The sequence below is a fragment of the Oryx dammah genome, unplaced genomic scaffold (assembly GCF_014754425.2).
Source record: "Oryx dammah isolate SB20612 unplaced genomic scaffold, SCBI_Odam_1.1 HiC_scaffold_3, whole genome shotgun sequence".
NCBI classification, from domain to species: domain Eukaryota; kingdom Metazoa; phylum Chordata; class Mammalia; order Artiodactyla; family Bovidae; genus Oryx; species Oryx dammah.
This window is the reverse complement of record NW_024070187.1, coordinates 19,587,961-19,605,949: the sequence shown is the minus strand read 5'-3', so window position 1 is coordinate 19,605,949 and position 17,989 is coordinate 19,587,961. Positions and strand designations below refer to the sequence as shown.

At 38.6% G+C, this 17,989-nt stretch overlaps 1 protein-coding gene across 1 annotated transcript in view; it reads left to right on the top strand.

The window, feature by feature from the left end:
- TET2 (tet methylcytosine dioxygenase 2) overlaps positions 1–17,989 on the top strand; it is a 135,650-nt gene that overhangs the window by 87,107 nt on the left and 30,554 nt on the right. The window contains exons 3-6 of the mRNA XM_040237533.1: positions 4,622–8,073; positions 9,684–9,774; positions 11,173–11,266; positions 11,893–12,101. Of these exons, the coding sequence (XP_040093467.1) occupies positions 4,668–8,073; positions 9,684–9,774; positions 11,173–11,266; positions 11,893–12,101 (3,800 nt within the window). The 5' untranslated portion in view covers positions 4,622–4,667. The remainder of the gene's footprint in view (positions 1–4,621; positions 8,074–9,683; positions 9,775–11,172; positions 11,267–11,892; positions 12,102–17,989) is intronic.

The following is a 17,989-nucleotide window of genomic DNA, read 5'->3' as shown; positions in this document are numbered from 1 at the left end:
GCCCTTATTGGTAGCTTTATCTGCAAATTTTTTCCCCATCCTTCTCAGGCTGTGGACTGAGGAAGTCTTTAGGCAGCCTTTCTGCTGATGGGTGGGGCTGCGTTCCCATCCAGTTTGTTATTTGGCCTGAGGCACCCCACCACTGGAGCCCAAGGCTATTGAATGGGGCGAGGTCTTGGGGCCAAAACGTCAGCCTCCTGGAAAGCTCACACAAATGAATGTTCCCCAGTATGTTCACCACCATTCCCCAGGAGGTCCTGCAAGACCAGCAGGTAGGTCTGGCCCAGGCTTCTATCAAGTTGCTGCTTTTGCCCTGGGTCCTGGTGCACAAGAGATTTTGTGTGCACTCTTTAAGAGCCTCTGTTTCCCCCAATCCTGGGGAGCTCCTGCAGTCAAGCCCTACTGACCTTCAAAGCCAAATGCTCTGGAGGGTTCCTCTTCCTGGTGCTGGATGAACTCTCACTTCTGTGGGAGAACCTCTGTGATATGATCATTCTCCGGTTTGTCAGTCGTTCACTTGAGGGGTATGGGATTTGATTATATTGGGAGTTCACCACTAGGCTGGTGTGGTTCCGTCTGTATGTCTTTAACTGTAGGAAGTGTTTTCTGGTAGGTTTCAGTCTTTTTCAAGGATGGTTGTTCTGTAGATTGTTGTGATTTTGGTGTGCTCTTTAAGCTTCTAATTTGCCATTTTGGCTGCTCTCATATGCTTCTTAATTTTTGAAAAACGGTAATGCCCTCATTTTGGAGAAACCTCCAAAGACTACAAATCAATATTAAGGATTCTGAAAGCTAAAGGTTATTTTTTATTAAAGATTATATCAATGATTACAAGTATCAGTTTAGCTCAGAGCTACCCAATAGAAATGAAACCTAAGCCACATTTGAAATTTAAAATTTTCCAGTACTCACAGTAAAACAAGTAAAAAGAAACAAATGAAATTCAATGATCTGTTTTTACTCATTATATCCAATATAGCATTGTTTCAGCATGAAATACGAATTTACTTATTTTATATTTTTTTGGCCCACACTAAGTTCTTTGAAATACAGTGTGTATTTATACTTACAGAACTACTCGACTTGGACTAAACAGGTTTCAAAGGCCCAATGGCCGTTTGTGACTAGTGACTATACACATCTAGGCCATCTCTTAATATTTGAAAGGAAGTAGGTCCAGTAGAAATCAAGATATCAGTTTGTTCTGTTATTTTACTTTGGCCATTGTGAATTATGACCTTTTAAGTTATATTTATTTATATGCATGCCTAAATGTTATAAAATGACACAGTTAAAGGCAATCTCCCTCTCAGTGCTGTTTTCCAGCCTCTCCATTCCTTTTCCTGGAAGCAAAGTATTTAAACCAGAGCTCATTTTATTTTTATTCTTGTAAATGTACAGGTTGTGGCATTCTTATACATACTGTCCTGCAGCTTTCTTTATTTCATTTAATTACTTGGAAATACTTTATCTGAAAATGTAGGTTCTTTCCAAACTTTTGCTCGTGCAAAACGTTGCACATACATCATTTAACACATATATATGAGCATATTTGTTAGAAAAGTTTTTAAAACTGAAGAATCAAAGGAAGTTTTTACAGAATTCTGTAGCTGTTGCTAAATCCCCTGTATGTTATTTGTACTAGTTTTGACTCATTTTTTCTGTTTGATGGTTGATTTGTTTTCCTCTGTCAATTTGTATGAGTCTTACATGTCAAGAAAAGTATTACGTGACTTTTAACTTTGCTTAGGGGCTTATGTTTGCATGCATACACTTTAGTGAACTTCCTCATCTTTCATGGCTTTAGATTTTGTGTCACAAAGAACTTTTCCAGTTATTAGATTATGCTTTTAAGTTTTGTAAGACTGTTGTTAAACTTTTTAGTGATTTGTTTTCCATATTCAGATGTTAAATCTATCTAGAATGCATTTTGGTATAAGATATAAGGAATTAGTCCAACTTCATAATTTTTTCAGAATACTATCCTATCGATCTAACATTACCTCATATAATATTTCTATGCATGTTTGAATCTACTTCTTTATATTCTATTCCATTGGTCTTATAAACACCCTATTATCTATTGATGTGCAAGGACAGGCTGTTTTAAGTAGAGCTTTTGTTACTTTTTAATATCTTTCAATTTGGCTACTGCCCTGCTCAGGCTGCATTACAGTTCTCTTTCACATTATTCCTGGATATCCAATTTGTTTATTTTTCCACATAAACTTTAGAGTCTGGCTTCTTAATTCCTCAAAACATTCTGCTAGTATTTTTATGAAAATATATTAAATGAATTGGTTGATTTGACCACTGTGTAAGAAGATATATTACCTTTCTACTTGTTTTGTGTTTGTAGATCCCTCAATCTTATTTTAACGTTTTATTCAGATAGGTCTTTCACATATCTTTTTAAGTGTATCCTTAGTGTTTAAAAAAAGTTTACATTTTTTTATTTCACCAAAGCTTCTGACTAGTTGTTGCTATTAGGTACCAAGGTGGTTGATTTTTTTTTTTTTCCTCTAGCTACTTTACTATCCTTTGTAACAGTTTTTCAGTTAATTCTCCTGGTTGGCCAGTGTACAATCTTATTCTCTGCAAATGGTAACTTTAGTGTTGCTTTCCAATATTTATTTCTTCCTCTGTTTCATTTGTCCTGGTTAGTAAGCAGTGGCTATTTTAATAGACCTTTTTTTATAGCCCAAAGGGAAAATAGACTTGATTTCTTTTTCTGCTTACATCCTTAAAATAAATTTAATGAGAAAAACTGTGGGAAAATAAAGCATGACTCCATAATAAATGGGGCAGCATTCACTTTATATAATGGATTATTTTTTTATTTTTAGTGCCCATTTCATCCTGCTTTCCCTACTATTTGGACCTTGAAATGTCCATCAATATTGGTCTCAAAAATGTTTGAATGAATGACTGAATAAAGAAATGAACTCAAGATGAATAAAGTTATATCAGTCTAAGTGAAACTGATTAGATGTTTATAGTAAGCACAAAAATAAACAGAGTAGGATATTTTTAAAGAATTCACAGTCCAATAATAGAGACCAAGCAAGATACAACTGCATGTGATGTGTTCAGCAGTAGACTATTTATAAGGTAAAGAAGGAGAATAGAAATGGGAGTGATTAATTCTTCTGGAAAATCAGGAGGGAATCCCTAGAGAAGGTGATCTGAGACAGTTTTAGCTGGATACAGAAGTCACTGGGCATGATAAGGGGACTAGGAAGGCATTCTAGGAGATAAAACAACAGTGTGGAGGTCTGAAACAGCTTACAGTGTTTGGGTATTTATAAGCTGTTGTTATGGTTGGAGTATAATCTGTGGGAGCAAGTAGGAGGACAGAAGAATGGAAACTTGCATATGAAAAACAATGTCTATTAGGCAGGAATTCGCAGAAGAAGGAAGCAGCTGGATCCTATAGAGGAAAATAAAGAATCACTTAGAAAGGGCATATAAATTTACTTTCACCCCTATACGCCATCCCCTGGAATGTTAACACTGCAGGGACTGTGTGTTGTCTTCCAGGTGTGTTTGAGTAAAGAGTTTGAGAACTGCTGATGCAGGCAATAAGAGTTAGTAAAGTGTGTGGGCTTCCCTGATAGCTCAGTCGGTAAAGAATCTGCCTGTAATACAGGAGACCCAGGTTCGATCCGTGGGTTGGGAAGATCTCCTGAAGAAGGAAATGGTAACCCACTCTAGCATTCTTGCCTGGGCAATCCCATGGACAGAGGAGCCTGGAGGGCTATAGTCCATGGGGTTGCAGGACTCAGACATAACTTAGAAACCAACCACCACCAAAGTGTGTGAAGAAGGGTATGACACCAGATTTGCATTTTAGAACATTCCCTTTGATAGCAGTTTGAAGGATCCTTGCAAGACTGGGAAGAGGACAGCTGGGTTCAAGAGAAAAATCTTTTAAAAAACTACTGCAGTAGATAGTGAAGCAATCTAGTCATGTCCGACTCTGCGACCCCAGGGACTGTGGTAGCTTACCAGGCTCCTCCCTCCATGGGATTCTCCAGGCAAGAGTACTAGAGTGGGTTGCCATTTCCTTCTCCAGGGGATCTTCCCGACCCAGGGATCAAACCCAGGTCTCCTGCATTCCAGGCAGACGCTTTAACCTCTGAGCCACCGGGAAAGCCCCATAAGAAAATGTGGATCTGGCCACTAAATGGCAGTGAAGATAATTCAAGGAATATGCAGGAAATGGAGTTGACAGAACTTGGCAAGCGGTTGGATATGTAAGGTGCTAGAGGAGAAAGAAAGGAGGTATTTTTCCTCTGTTGTTCTTAGCATTTGGACAAGAAAAATTATTATTAGGGAAGGAAGTTGATAATATTTACTAATACAGTATGAACGTCTCACATTAGCTGGTGATTTTGATCTTTGTTTTTTGTGAACATAAATATTTGAGGGTTGCTGGGAAGACAAGAATAAGCATATCCTGAGTAGCTCTTGACTGTCACTTTGAGACATGAAAAGGAGTATCACAGTTTGCTATGTCTAGGAATAGCAATATTATTAAGGCCACAGTTTTTCTGTAAGGTGTACTGTTAGTGTTAGATATATATTAATGTACTTTAATTTTTGTTTCTGTGCTCTTTAGAATTCATTCAGAGGGCAGCCTTTTGGATGGCCCCGAAGCAAGCCTGATGGAACAGGACAGAACCCACCATGTTGAGGGCAACAGACTAAGTCCATTCCTGATACCATCTGCGTCTCCCATTTGCCAGACAGAACCTCTGGCGAGAAAGCTCCAGAATGGAAGCCCATTAACCGAGAGACCTTATCTGGAAGTGAATGGAGACAGCAAGTGGCAGTCGTTCAAAAGTTATTATGGAATACCCCACATGAAAGGAAGCCAAAAGAGTCGCGTGAGTCCGGATTTCATACAGGAAGGTAGAGGGTATTCCAGATGTCTGCAGAATGGCGGGATAAAACGCACAGTTAGCGAACCTTCTCTTTCTGGGCTCCATCAGAACAAGAAACTGAAACCAGACCAAAAGGCTAATGGAGAAAGAAAGAGCTTCGGGGAAAGCCAAGAAGGAAATCTAGACAAAGGCAGCAGTCAACCAAACGTCTCCCATGTGAGTGGTAGGAGGGAATCTGTGAGCTCTGCGGCCCAAGAAAATGAAATGAAAGATTTCACCAGTTTTCCAACACACAATGGCGGTGGGTCTGACAACCCAGAGCTTCAGATTCTGAACGAACAGGAGGGGAAAAGTGCTAACTACCACGACAAGAACATTGTATTACTTCTCAAAAACAAGGCCGTGCTCATGCCTAATGGTGCTACAGTTTCTGCCTCTTCCATGGAAAACACACACGGTGAACTCCTGGAAAAAACACTGTCTCAATATTATCCAGATTGTGTTTCCATCGCGGTGCAGAAAACCACATCTCACATACATGCCATTAACAGTCAGGCTACTAATGAGTTGTCCTGTGAGGTCACTCACCCAGCGCATACCTCAGGGCAGATCAGTTTCCCACAGACCTCGAACTCTGAGCTGCCTCCAGAGCCAGCCGCAGCGGCGACTGAGAGCTGTGAGGCGGATGGTGCCAGTAAACCAGCTGCAACGCTCGGGGCCTGCCCCTTTCAGAAACCAGAAGAGCAGAAGTCCGCTTTTGAGATATGCCCATCTCCGGCAGAAAGCAGTAACATCCAAGGAACTGCAAAGCTAGGCTCTGGTGAAGAATTCTGCTTGGGTCCCAGTGGCAATTTGCAGTCTCCCGGCGGCAGCTCTGAACGGTATTTAAAGCAAAATGAAATGAATGGTGCTTGCTTCAAGCAAAGCTCAGTGTTCACTAAGGATTCCTTTTCTGCCACTACCACGCCACCACCATCACAATTGCTTCTTTCTCCCCCTCCTCCTCTTCCGCAGGTTCCTCAGCTTCCTTCTCTAGGAAACGGCACTCTGAATGGTGGGGTTTTGAAAGAACTCCATCACTACCCCAACCAAAGTGACCCAACTCTTCTAAGGGAAGTTAAAATAGAGGGTCAACATGAGGCACCACCACCCCAGAGTCCCACTCCCTCCGCCCATGTGTCCAACCCCTCTCTAATGCTTCCAGTAAGGCCTCAGAATAATTGTGTTAACAAGAATGACAGTCGGACTCCGGGGACAATGACTATTCCATTGGGTTCTGAGAAAACCAGACAACTTTCAGAACATCTCAAGCCTAACCCACCGACTCTTCGTAGTGGTGGAGATCCACAGGATCACTGCCAGCATTTGATGGGGCACAAACAGCAAGAGATTCTCAAGAGTCAAGACAAGGAACAAACACGTAACTGCATGCTCCCGACAGAGCGCTATCTGAAACCAGGATGGATTGAATTGAAGGCCCCTCACTATCATCCAGCAGAATCCCATCTAAAATGTAATGAGACAACCCTGCGGTCAATTCTTCAGTATCAGTCCAGCCCCTCCAATCAAATGACCTCCAAACAATACACTGGAAATTCCAACATGCCTGGGGGGCTCCCAGGGCAGGCTTATATCCAGAAAATAATGCAGCCAGAGCAGAGGCCACCAAGGTACCAAGTTGAGATGAATCAAGTGCAGTCTCAAGGTACAGTGGACCAGCATCTCCAGTTCCAAAATCCCTCACTCCAGGCGCACTTCTCCAAAGGGGAGCCTTCACCGGACACTCACAGGCAGTCACTGTGTGCCCCGAGATGTCATTTCCAACAAAGACCAGATCCCCAAACTGAAAAAATCATGCCCCCAACAATAAGACAGCACTTGAATCAACAGACTTCAGAGACTGAACCCTTCTCAAATTCACACCTTTTACAGCATAAGCCTCATAAGCAGGCAGCACAAACACAACTACCCCAGAATTCACATCTCTCTCAAAACCACCAACAGCAGCAAAAATTACAGCTGAAGAATAAAGAACAAATGCCCCAGACCTTTCCTCATCTCCAGGGCAACAGTGATGAGCCAAGAGAAGGAACATTCTTTAGCCAGGTTAAAGTAGAAGAATGCTTTCCTGGTGAAGATCAATATTCAAAATCAAGTGAGTTCCAGACTCATAATCCCAAAATGGGACTGGAGCAAGTACAGAATATAAACAGTATAAATTCCCCCTATGGTCAGATCTTGAAGTCAAATGCAAGCAAAGTACAGATTTCTGGCTCAAACCATATACAACTCGTTCCAGACAATAAAGAACAGACTGTAAATTCTGAAGTGTTTGCAGGAAACAAGACCCCAAATGTGCATCACATGCAATATTTTCCAAATAATGTGACCCCTAAGCAAGATATTCTTCACAGGTGCTTTCAACAACAGGAACAAAAGCCTCAACAGGCTTCAGTTCTGCAGGGATATAAAAGTAGGAACCAAGACGTGTCTGGTCAACAAGCTGCACAACTCGCTCAGCAAAGGTACTTGATGCAAAACCAAGCAAATGTGTTCCCTGTACCCGATCAGACAGGAACTCACGTTCAGACCCCACCTCAGAAGGACATTCAAAAGCACGCTGCTCTGAGGTGGCACCTCTTACAGAAGCAAGAACAGCAGCAAACACAGCTCCAAGCCGAGTCTTGCCGAAGTCAGATGCAAAGGCCGATTAAGGTCGAGCCTGGATCCAAACCCCATGCCTGTATGCGCCCCCTGTCAGCACAGCCAGAAAATAAAATGTGGAAAAAGATACCCAAGCAAGAGATTCCACCTCCCAGCTGTGACAGTGCGCAGCCGCGGAGCATCCTTGAGACCATGGAGCAGCATCTGAATCAATTTCAGGTCAAATCATTATTTGACCATAAGGCTCTTAATCTCAAATCACAGAAGCAAGTAAAAGTTGAAATGTCAGGGCCAGTCACGGTTTTAACTAGACAGACCACTGCTGCAGAACTTGAGAGCCACACCCCAGCTTTAGAGCAGCAAGCAACGCCTTCCTCAGAAAAGACACCAACCAAAAGAACAGCTGGTTCTGTTCTCAATAATTTTTTAGAGTCACCTTCCAAATTACTAGATATTCCTATAAAAAATTTATTTGATACACCTGTCAAGACTCAGTATGATTTCCCATCGTGCAGATGTGTAGGTAAGTGCCAGAAATGTACTGAGACACATGGTATTTATCCAGAATTAGCAAATTTGTCTTCAGATATGGGATTTTTCTTTCTTTTTTTTAAAAATCTTGAGTCTGGCAGCAATTTGTGAAGGCTCATAAAAACCTGAAGCTTACATTTCTTGTCTTTAAATTACAGATGCTTGTGCTGTGCAAGAGGGAACTTCATTTACACTCAATTTTTCAAAAAAAAAATTAAAATGATTGTGCATGCTCATTTGTCCCTACCTTCAAACCCTTTAAAATATAAAGGTATCTGTTTTAGACTAATCAATCTATTTAACTCTTTGTGTATCAACTCCTGGAGAGATACCCAAGCTATAAAACCATCTCATTAAAATGGCCAAGTAACTGCCATATGCAAATTGATGTAGGAGCTTTTAATATTTTTTTTAATTCAAGGTTGAATGTATTAGTAGTCTTACAAGGTTAACTTCCAGTTAAGGGGGAAATGATCATCCTTCTGCCTCAGTGAGTTGGGGAAAATTATAATGCTGAAGTTCTAAATACTCATAAAGTTGCCCTTTCTCTGTGTATTCATTTGAAACATTGTGTGATTTATATATATTTTGATAATATTTTCTCTTTAAAATTTCATCTGTTTGATAGAAAATATGGTATTTCCCTTTCTTTTTTTTTTTTTTTAAAGAAGAGCTTCTTTTTGTTAAAATTCAAGCTGCTTGATAGGTGTGTTGTTGGATACAGTAGAAGACATTTGTAAAAACCAGTGTTAAACTACTGTGGCTAATAGTCCACCCACACCATGTTATTCTTCTCACAATGGGACACCCCACATTTTATAGGAGGATGGAGGGAGGATCCATACTGCCCCTTGGCGTATGGTTAATATTATTGCCTCATGGGGCTAACGTGCCACACATATCATAAACAACACTGGGTAAGTTATCCTCATCTTCACGCCCCGCTCCTATCACACTAACCCTTTTTTCCCTCACTTGTCATCTTTGATGGTATGCAAGAGCCTCTTCCTTTTATCTGACCCTCTCTTCAAGTTTTCTCTCATCATAAGTTGTTCTAAAGTACATACAGACATGGATCTGGATTCAGTGTTCTTATTTTTAAAACAGAGTGATTGAATGTTATGGGGAAAGAAGAGGAGAAAAAGGTATCTTAATAATAAACTGAACAAGGTCCTGGGGGGTGAGATAGGACAGGAGATTTTATATTTAATCTTTTAACATCCAAATAGCAGGCAGGCTTCTAGTAAGCTGTAATTTTTTTGTTCAGTTTAAAAAATTGGATTGTAGTTGATATTACATATAATATATTCTAATTCCCTCACTATTTTCTTTGTTCCACTTACTTGGTTTAAAATAGCTCCTTATCCCATATCTGAAATGTATTTAATATATTTTTATCTGACAGGCAGAATGTACATATACTTAATTATTTCACACATTTTTTTTAATAGATTAGTCCGTCAATTCATTTTAAAGGAAAAAAAATGTTTAAAGTCACATTTAGGGCCCTTACTGTACAGTTGGGGGATAAGCTTTGTGGATATAGCCTTTATATTTAGTATAATTGAGGTCTAAAATAATAATCTTCTATTATCTCAACAGAGCAAATTATTGAAAAAGATGAAGGTCCTTTTTATACCCATCTAGGAGCAGGTCCTAATGTGGCAGCTATTAGAGAAATCATGGAAGAAAGGTAATTAACACAAAGGCACAGGGCAGATGAACGGTTATCCTTTTGTATATGTCAGAATTTTTCCAGCTTTCACATACAAAGCAGTAAACAATTGTAAACTGAGTAATTATTAGTAAGCTTAGCTATTCCAGGGTTGCCAACGCTACACACTGTGCTATTCACCAGAGAGTCACAATATTTGACAGGACTAATAGTCTGCAAGCTGGCACAGGCTGCCCACTTTGAGATGGATGCCAGAAAACCCAGGCATGGACAAGAACCAGCCAGCCAGCCAGCCTGCCAGGCATAAGGGTGCTGGCGCAGGCTGCAAAGAGAGGCCCCACTCTGGTCTTCCCACTTGATGATAAAGTGTCAGAAAGAGGGGAAAGGTGGTATAAGAAAGGAACCATTGAGTTCAGTTCACCTCGAGTTATAAAAGAGTAGCTATCTCTAAGGAAGTTGTCCACTGGTATGAGCAGAAAGCAAGAATGATATACTGAATAGAAATAGAACAGATTCTATTTATAGCTACATTTATGTTTAACTGTTAGTCATAAGTATGCAAGTATTTACCTGAATCTACATGGTTACTCCTGTATGTAGAAGATTCTGAGATAATCAGTGCAGAGAGAGACATTCATATAGGTGTCAACAGCGCTGAGCTGCTGTTATGCTGGGGTGCCTTTTCTTTAAGAGGTAGGCAGTTTTATCATTAAAATACATTAGGAAGCATTCTGGGCAGCAAGGACATATTCTGTATCATTGTTGCCCAATTCTAAATTATTTATTTCTAAATTAGCATATAAAAATTCACTAAATGATCATCTCATAGCCTGGCAAAAATAGTGAATTTTCCTAAGTGCCCTCTTTTATTAGCAAGTAGTAAGTAGTGTCTTGGTCATAAGGGAAAGTATAATCTGTTTCTAGAATTATTCCGTAGTTTCAAAATTGCTGGATACTAGTTATTTGACAGCCTCTTAAACAACGTGAGAGAGATTCTTAGAGGAATAGATTCTAACTAAAATCTATTAAGATTCCCCAAGTTTTAAAATAGTTAAATTCAGCAAAGGACAAATCAAATAGTACATATCTTGGAAGACTAAATTTAACAAACTTGGAAAAGTTTTGTGCTTTGTGAAATTATGTATAAAAATAAGCTTCCCCATTATTTTTACCCAACATACAATTTCAAAACAGTTCATTACAATTATCAATATATTTTGATACTAAAGAGATACAAGGCTTAAAGTCTGTTATCCAGTTTCCTTGGCTTAGTTCTGGGGTTTTTTTTGATAAACTATTCATTTCCCAGGATGTGATCATAGAATAAAATTATGCTCAAATGTTCAGTATTTTGGTTGCCTCTCAGATTCATTTGCTAATTCTATGTGTGTGTGTGTTTCTGTGGATTTCTTTAAGGTTTGGACAGAAGGGTAAAGCTATTAGGATTGAAAGAGTCATCTATACTGGTAAAGAAGGCAAAAGTTCTCAGGGATGTCCTATTGCCAAATGGGTAAGTGTGACTTGACAAGGCCTTTGATCTTCAGTCTTGGGCGTTTTGATTCATTCATCTAACCCTGAGAATAGGGTTGCCCAGATCAGACAGTCGTTTATGCCAGTTGAAAGGAATATTGCTTATATTTATCATTGTGTCATCTCTTAAGAAAAAGGCAGTTTAAAACCATGTACAAACTGTACTTAATTGAAAGAACTTAATGGCGAGGAGGAGGTCTGTTCAGGTGCCTACTAGAAGTATAATTCTTCCCTGCATGTGAGGTCCTTAATCCTTTAAAAACCTGCAGTTAATCTTTATCTTGTCATTTTTGAAGCCCTGGGACTTTAAAGTCTTGCCCATTTAGCTCTGGCTTTAATGCAGGGAGCATTGCCTGCAGTGTCCTGGGGAGGGGCTGCTACACACTGCCTGCATTTGCATCTCTCCTGGTTCTGACCCCAGGGTAAGCCCCAGCATCATAGATGGGCAACAAAAGGCAGGTGGCATGTGATGATAGATGTCAACCTAATTGTGACCAGATGTGAGAAAATATACAGACATCAATCAATGCTCTCCTCTGCTGCAAGTGACCCTTGTTTTGTTTTGGTTGGGGTGGGGGTGTTGGGGTGGAATGGTGACCCGAACAGGTGGTTCGCAGAAGCTGCAGCGAGGAGAAGCTACTGTGCTTGGTGCGGGAGCGAGCTGGCCACACGTGTGAGGCTGCGGTGATCGTGATTCTCATCCTGGTGTGGGAAGGCATCCCAGTCTCTCTGGCCGACAAGCTGTACTCGGAGCTCACCGAGACGCTAAGGAAGTACGGCATGCTCACCAACCGGCGCTGCGCCCTGAACGAAGAGTAAGTGCCTCCCGGGGCCTCTCCTCCTTCTCCGCTGCTAAAAAAGCCTGACCATTGGCTTGAGGGTAAAGAGTCGAACTTGTGTTTTCATGTTTATAAAATAGGGCTCAAAATGCCCGCTTCACAAACCTGCGATAGGATCTTGTATTTGCTAACATGGATATTTTGAGGAAGGTGCACTCACTAATATTTTGTACCTTTGGACAGTGTAGCTAAGAGTTAGAAGCAGCTTGCGGGAAGTCTGTGTATATCCACAAACTGGACCATACTATAAACTTGAAAATATTTGTGTTTCCACTCGCTGCAAGCTCGCACTTTTTGTGTGCCTGGCCATCATGTTAGTAAGTATTGATACCACTTCTGTGTTGCAGTATTTAAGACAGTAAGCTTGGTAAGAAACTTTAGGGTTTCCAGATCAAGGATTTTACTACATCTGTAGCAGACAAAAATACAAGGCTTGTGGAGGTCCTGTAGGAACAAACTGGTTTTGACTTTATTGCAATCTAGTTCATTACTTCCATTGTCATAATCAAAATTGCCTCTATTTTTACTGCTGCTAAATAATCAACACATTAGCTATGGATGGGCATTATTTAGGAAAACAAGGGTATACATTTAAATATATTTAATGCAACCAAGAATTTATGGTTTGTTTGTGTTTTTTTATTTTTTAATCTCATCTACTTGCAGGAAATTTAAATCTTCACTTTGAGAAAGTGTACTTTTTAATTTTCCTTCTGCTATGGTATTCTTGTATATCATTAAAAAATAAATACAGGAAAATTCACAGTGCTGCACTGAAATCCTATGTAACTATTTTAGTCACAGTTTAATTTTGCACTTCTTCTTTTAGTCTCCTTTCTCCTGGGTCCACCAAATTACAAAATAGTTTACTGAGTTTATGGAAATATTGTCTGTTCATTGCAGAAACCCACTGCTAACCAAATTTGTAATTTCACTGACTATTACTCTAACTGGTATGGTTTAAGTATATGTTAACATAGGTTCTCCCTCTGGGACATGGGGGGCAGGTAGAGGGGGTTCTAAATCAACTATTAATAATCTATCAAAGTTACTGTTTCAATATGAAAATGTGGCTTGGTTTTCTATGATATTTATGATCCAAAAATTTCATGGTGTGTACCTTATGGCCATAAACCTACTTTCACAAATAATAGATTGGAGGATCCAAGTTGTTGATTCATAAGACATGACTCAAACTTATGGTTGACTGCTTTGAAGTGAAGTGAAAGTTGCTCAGTCATGTCCAACTCTTTGAAACTGCATGTCCATGAAATTCTCCAGGCCAGAATACTGGGACTGGTTGCCTCTCACTTCTCCAGGGGATCTTCCCAACATAGGGATCGAACCTAGGTCTCCCACATTGCAGGCGAGTTCTTTACCAGTTGAACCACAAGGGAAGCCCAAGAATACTAGAGTATATCCCTTCTCCAGCAGATCTTCCCAACCCAGGAATCAAACCGGGGTCTCCTTCATTGCTTTAGGTGTAAAGTAATATTCTATTTATCCTAACATCTCATGTTTCATCTTTTAAAAAAAATTGATTTAGGTGCCTTTAATCAGAAAGAAGATGAGCATTAAGACATCTTGAGCTGGTGTTGGTAATAACATTTTTCTCAGGAATTCAGTGACCCTGCCTTGTGTTTGTAAAGCAGACCTCCTCTTAGACTTGGTGGCTGGAACTTCTAAACCACCAAAGATCTTGTGAAAATGACAGTTCTGTTTACATTTCTTAAAGTTTCTTGCAAACTATATTTCACATCCTTTGAAATTGATTTAATTTTTATAATACCTGTTATTTTTCCCATGAAGGCTTTTCTTTGATTCCTATAAATGCCATTGTGTCTGAAACAGAATTTATTTCTATATGTCAGATTTTATGTTAAAACTTTGCTAAATTACATTATTGTGCATTTGAAAATGATGAATGTTGATGGGGCTGGAGTCTAAGAAAAAATTGTGATTTGTTTCACTGTCTAAATAGGAGACAAGTACAAAACTATTAAAAGATGTGCTGCAAATATTAAGACATTTTATTTTATTTTATTATTATTATTTTTTTTATTAAGACATTTTAAAGGCCAGTCTGTATCCTTTTGCTTAACTTGGTCTGGAATTTCAAAGTAAAGATGAGGAGTTATTTAGATGGTATTTTGGCTTTGGGCTACTCATACTTACAGCAGTCCCCCCAAAAAACAAAAAATATGCTTGAAGTATGTGATTCAGATAGACACTTAACCAATGGCATACCATATATCACTCAGATACAGCTTATGAAGTATCTCCTACCCTATAAAATAAATTTTATTTCATATCTGGCAAACGTTAAAATTATTATTATTATTTGCCAAGTATGAAGAATATTTATTTTCATGGTATGAGATTTTCTTTTTATTGCAGTTTGGTTATTGTTTCTCTATCCTTAGGCCTTGAAAAACTCCTGGTAACAGGGTCAAAGGGTTTCCCTGGTGGCTCAGCAGGAAAAGCATCTGCCTGCAATGCAGGAGACCCGGGTTCGACCCCTGGGTCGGGAAGATCCCCTGGAGGAGGAAATAGCAACCCACTCCAGTACTCTTGCCTGGAGAATCCTATGGACAGAGGAGCCTGGTGGGCTATAGTCCATGGGATCACGAAGAGTCAGACACGACTGAAATAACTAAACAACAACAACAATGAAGGATAATCTCAAATTGGGGCTGCTGACTCATTTTAATGTTCAAAGCTATGTGACCCTCATCACTGAATTGTTATAAATCCCAGTGCCTGCGTGCACCATAACCACCCACTGTGAGTCCAGAAACAACTCTGAGAGCATCTTCCAGTGGGAAAGTCAGAATGAATTTTTACATTTCCTTTGAGCCTAAGCCATTTGTTTCTCCTTTAAAGATTTCCCTTTGAGATGTCCATTTTATGGACTAAGCCTAACCAGTATTTTTTTGGCAAGTAGAAGTTGTGGGACTGCTATCTGTCATTATAAGAAAGTCAAAGCCAGAACTGTCTCTGCCATGCTAGGTGATCTTAAACTTTTAAAGAAACTGTATATTATAAAAAATTTTCCAATAAACATAAATGGAGAGTACAGGATAATGAATCCCCAGGAACTCATCACACAGCCTCAATATTTATCAACATTTTGCCAATACTATTACATATATCCTCTTTGCCACACTTTCTAACCCCACCCCCGCCACTGTTTTAAAGCAAAACAGATGTCATATCATCTCAGCTACATTCACTCTGATGTATAGCGCTAACAGATAAGGACTTTTTTATTTTTAAACAAAACCTAGTCACAGTGGCATTATCCTTCATTTCAAAATTGAGTGGTTCTTGAATATCATTTAATGTTCAGACCACATTTAAAATTCCCTAACTGGATCCAATTTCCAATATACACAGAGAGTAAAAAAAATACGGAAAAAAAGAAAGTCTGTATCTTGCATTTGATTGAGACTTTTTAGTAGGTCCTAGTTCAAGCCTATCATCTAACATAATTATTGATAAAACTTCCTTTTATTTTCAAAAGTGTCCCAGTTTGTAAGATAAAGTATATGATTCACAAGCCTCTTGTGAATAGTTTCCCCTCTTTTTAAGGAATTTGTTAGACTGTATGATTTTGATTTGCTTTGTAAAATTTCCCACACTCTGGATTTGACTGTGCACACTTGCTTAACTTGTTCCTCTGCCACTAATATCATTTAGACACTGGTAGTTAGAGACTTAAATATGTATATATACATGTACATTAGCAAAATGCTTCATAAGTGGTCATGAAATAATCTTACTTCTTTAGACCCATCATGAGAGACATAATATCTGCTTTGTTCCATTTATAGTGATATTATCAGTGTTCATTTCAGAAGTTATTAGCTTGATCCACACATCATAAAGTTTCCTGGAAAACTTTCACTTAACGGCTTAGCACATCCATCGATGATTATTACCTGTTTCTATTAGTTCGCAAATTGAAATGTTTCTTATTTTTTAATGTTGTACAAATTTACTTGTTGTATACATTTATTTTGCTAGTTTTCTATTCTTGCATAAGTTTGAATAGCTGATCTAGTTTCTAGCTTACATTTCTTTTCTTTTTTACAGTTAGAAGTCCAAAGAGGTTGAAGCATTTTAAAAATATGTTGCATAGGCAAATATTTTTACTACAATTTCTCTGATTTGTTATTTAACAATTAGCCAAATTTTGAGTCATGTTGAAATGAGGCTACAATGTGAAAATTCTAACTGTAATTGAAAGGCCTCTGTCGAAAGAAATGTGCCTTTTTAGTATCCACTTCATGTAGGAAATCACCTTGAAGTCACTTTGTTATGTAGTGATTTTTTAAAATTTAGATATAATTCACACACTATAAAATTCACCCTTTTAGTATACAATACAGCGCATTAGTGGATTCACAAAGTTCTGCAACATTTTCGTCACGCCCAAATATAAACCTCATAGCCATTGGTTAGTCACTTTCCATTCTTCTCTCCCCTAAATGACAAGTACTGATCAACTTTCTGTCTCTATAAATTTGCCTCCTCTGGGCATTTCATATTAATAGAATCATACAATATTTAACCTGTCTGTCTGGCCTTTTCCATTTAGCATAATGTGTGGTCTTTAATTTTTTTTTTTAATTTTTAGCAGAGTATAGTTGGTTTACAATGTTGTCTTAGTTTCAGGTGTCCAGCATAGTGATTCACTTGTACATATATTCACTCTTTTTCAGATTCTTCTCCCATATAGATTGTTGCAGGATACTGAGCAGAGTTTCCTGTGCTTTGTTGGTTTTCTGTATATAGTAGTGTGTGTATGTTAACCCCAAGCTCCTTTGTTTTGTAAATCATTTTTTAAAAATTAGATTCCGCATGACTGATATCATGTGATATTTGGCTTTCTCTGACTGACTTCACTTAGTATGATAATCTCCAGGTCCATCCATGTTGCTGCAGATGGCATTATTTCATTCTTTTCTATAGCCAAGTGATACTCCATTGTGTATGTGTGTGTGTGTATATATATATATATCACATTCATTCTTCTGTCGATGGACAGTTAGGTTGCTTCCATGTTTTGGCTATTGTAAATAGTGTTGCAGTAAACATCGGGGTGCATATATCTTTTCAAATTCTAGTTTTCTCCAGATACATGCCCAGAAATGAGATCGCTGGATAATATGGTAGTTCCATTTTTAGTTTTTTAAGGAACTTCCATACTATTCTCTATAATAGCTGTACCAATTTACATTTCCCACAAACAGTGTAGAAGTGTCCCCTTTTCTCCACACCCTCTCCAGCGTTTACTGTTTATAGATTTTTTGATAATGGCCATTGTGACTGGTGTAAGGTTATTGCTCACTGTCGTTTTGACTTGCATTTCTCTCTCTAATAATTAGCGATGTTGAGCATCTTTTCATGTGCTTTTTGGCCATCTGGATGTCTTTGGAGAAATGTCTGTGTAGATCTTCTGCCCATTTTTTGATTTTTTTAAAATATAGAACTACATGAACTGTTTGTATATTAGAAATTAATCCCTTGTCAGTCACTTTTTTTGCAAATATTTTCTCCCGTTCTGTGGGTTATCTTTTCATTTTGTTTATGGTTTCCTTTGCTGTACAGAAGATTTTAAGTTTAATTAGGTTGCTTTTTTTGTTTGTTTTTATTTTCACTAGGAGGTGGATCAAAAAAAGGCTATTGCAAAATTTTTGTTAAAGAGTATTCTGCCTATATTTTCCTTTAAGAGTTTTTAGTGTCCAGCTTTGCATTTAGGTCTTTAATACATTTCAAAGTTTATTTTTGTGTATGTTTTTAGAGAGTGTTCTAATTTCATTCTTTTACATGTGGCTGTCCAGTTTTCCCAGCCCCACTTA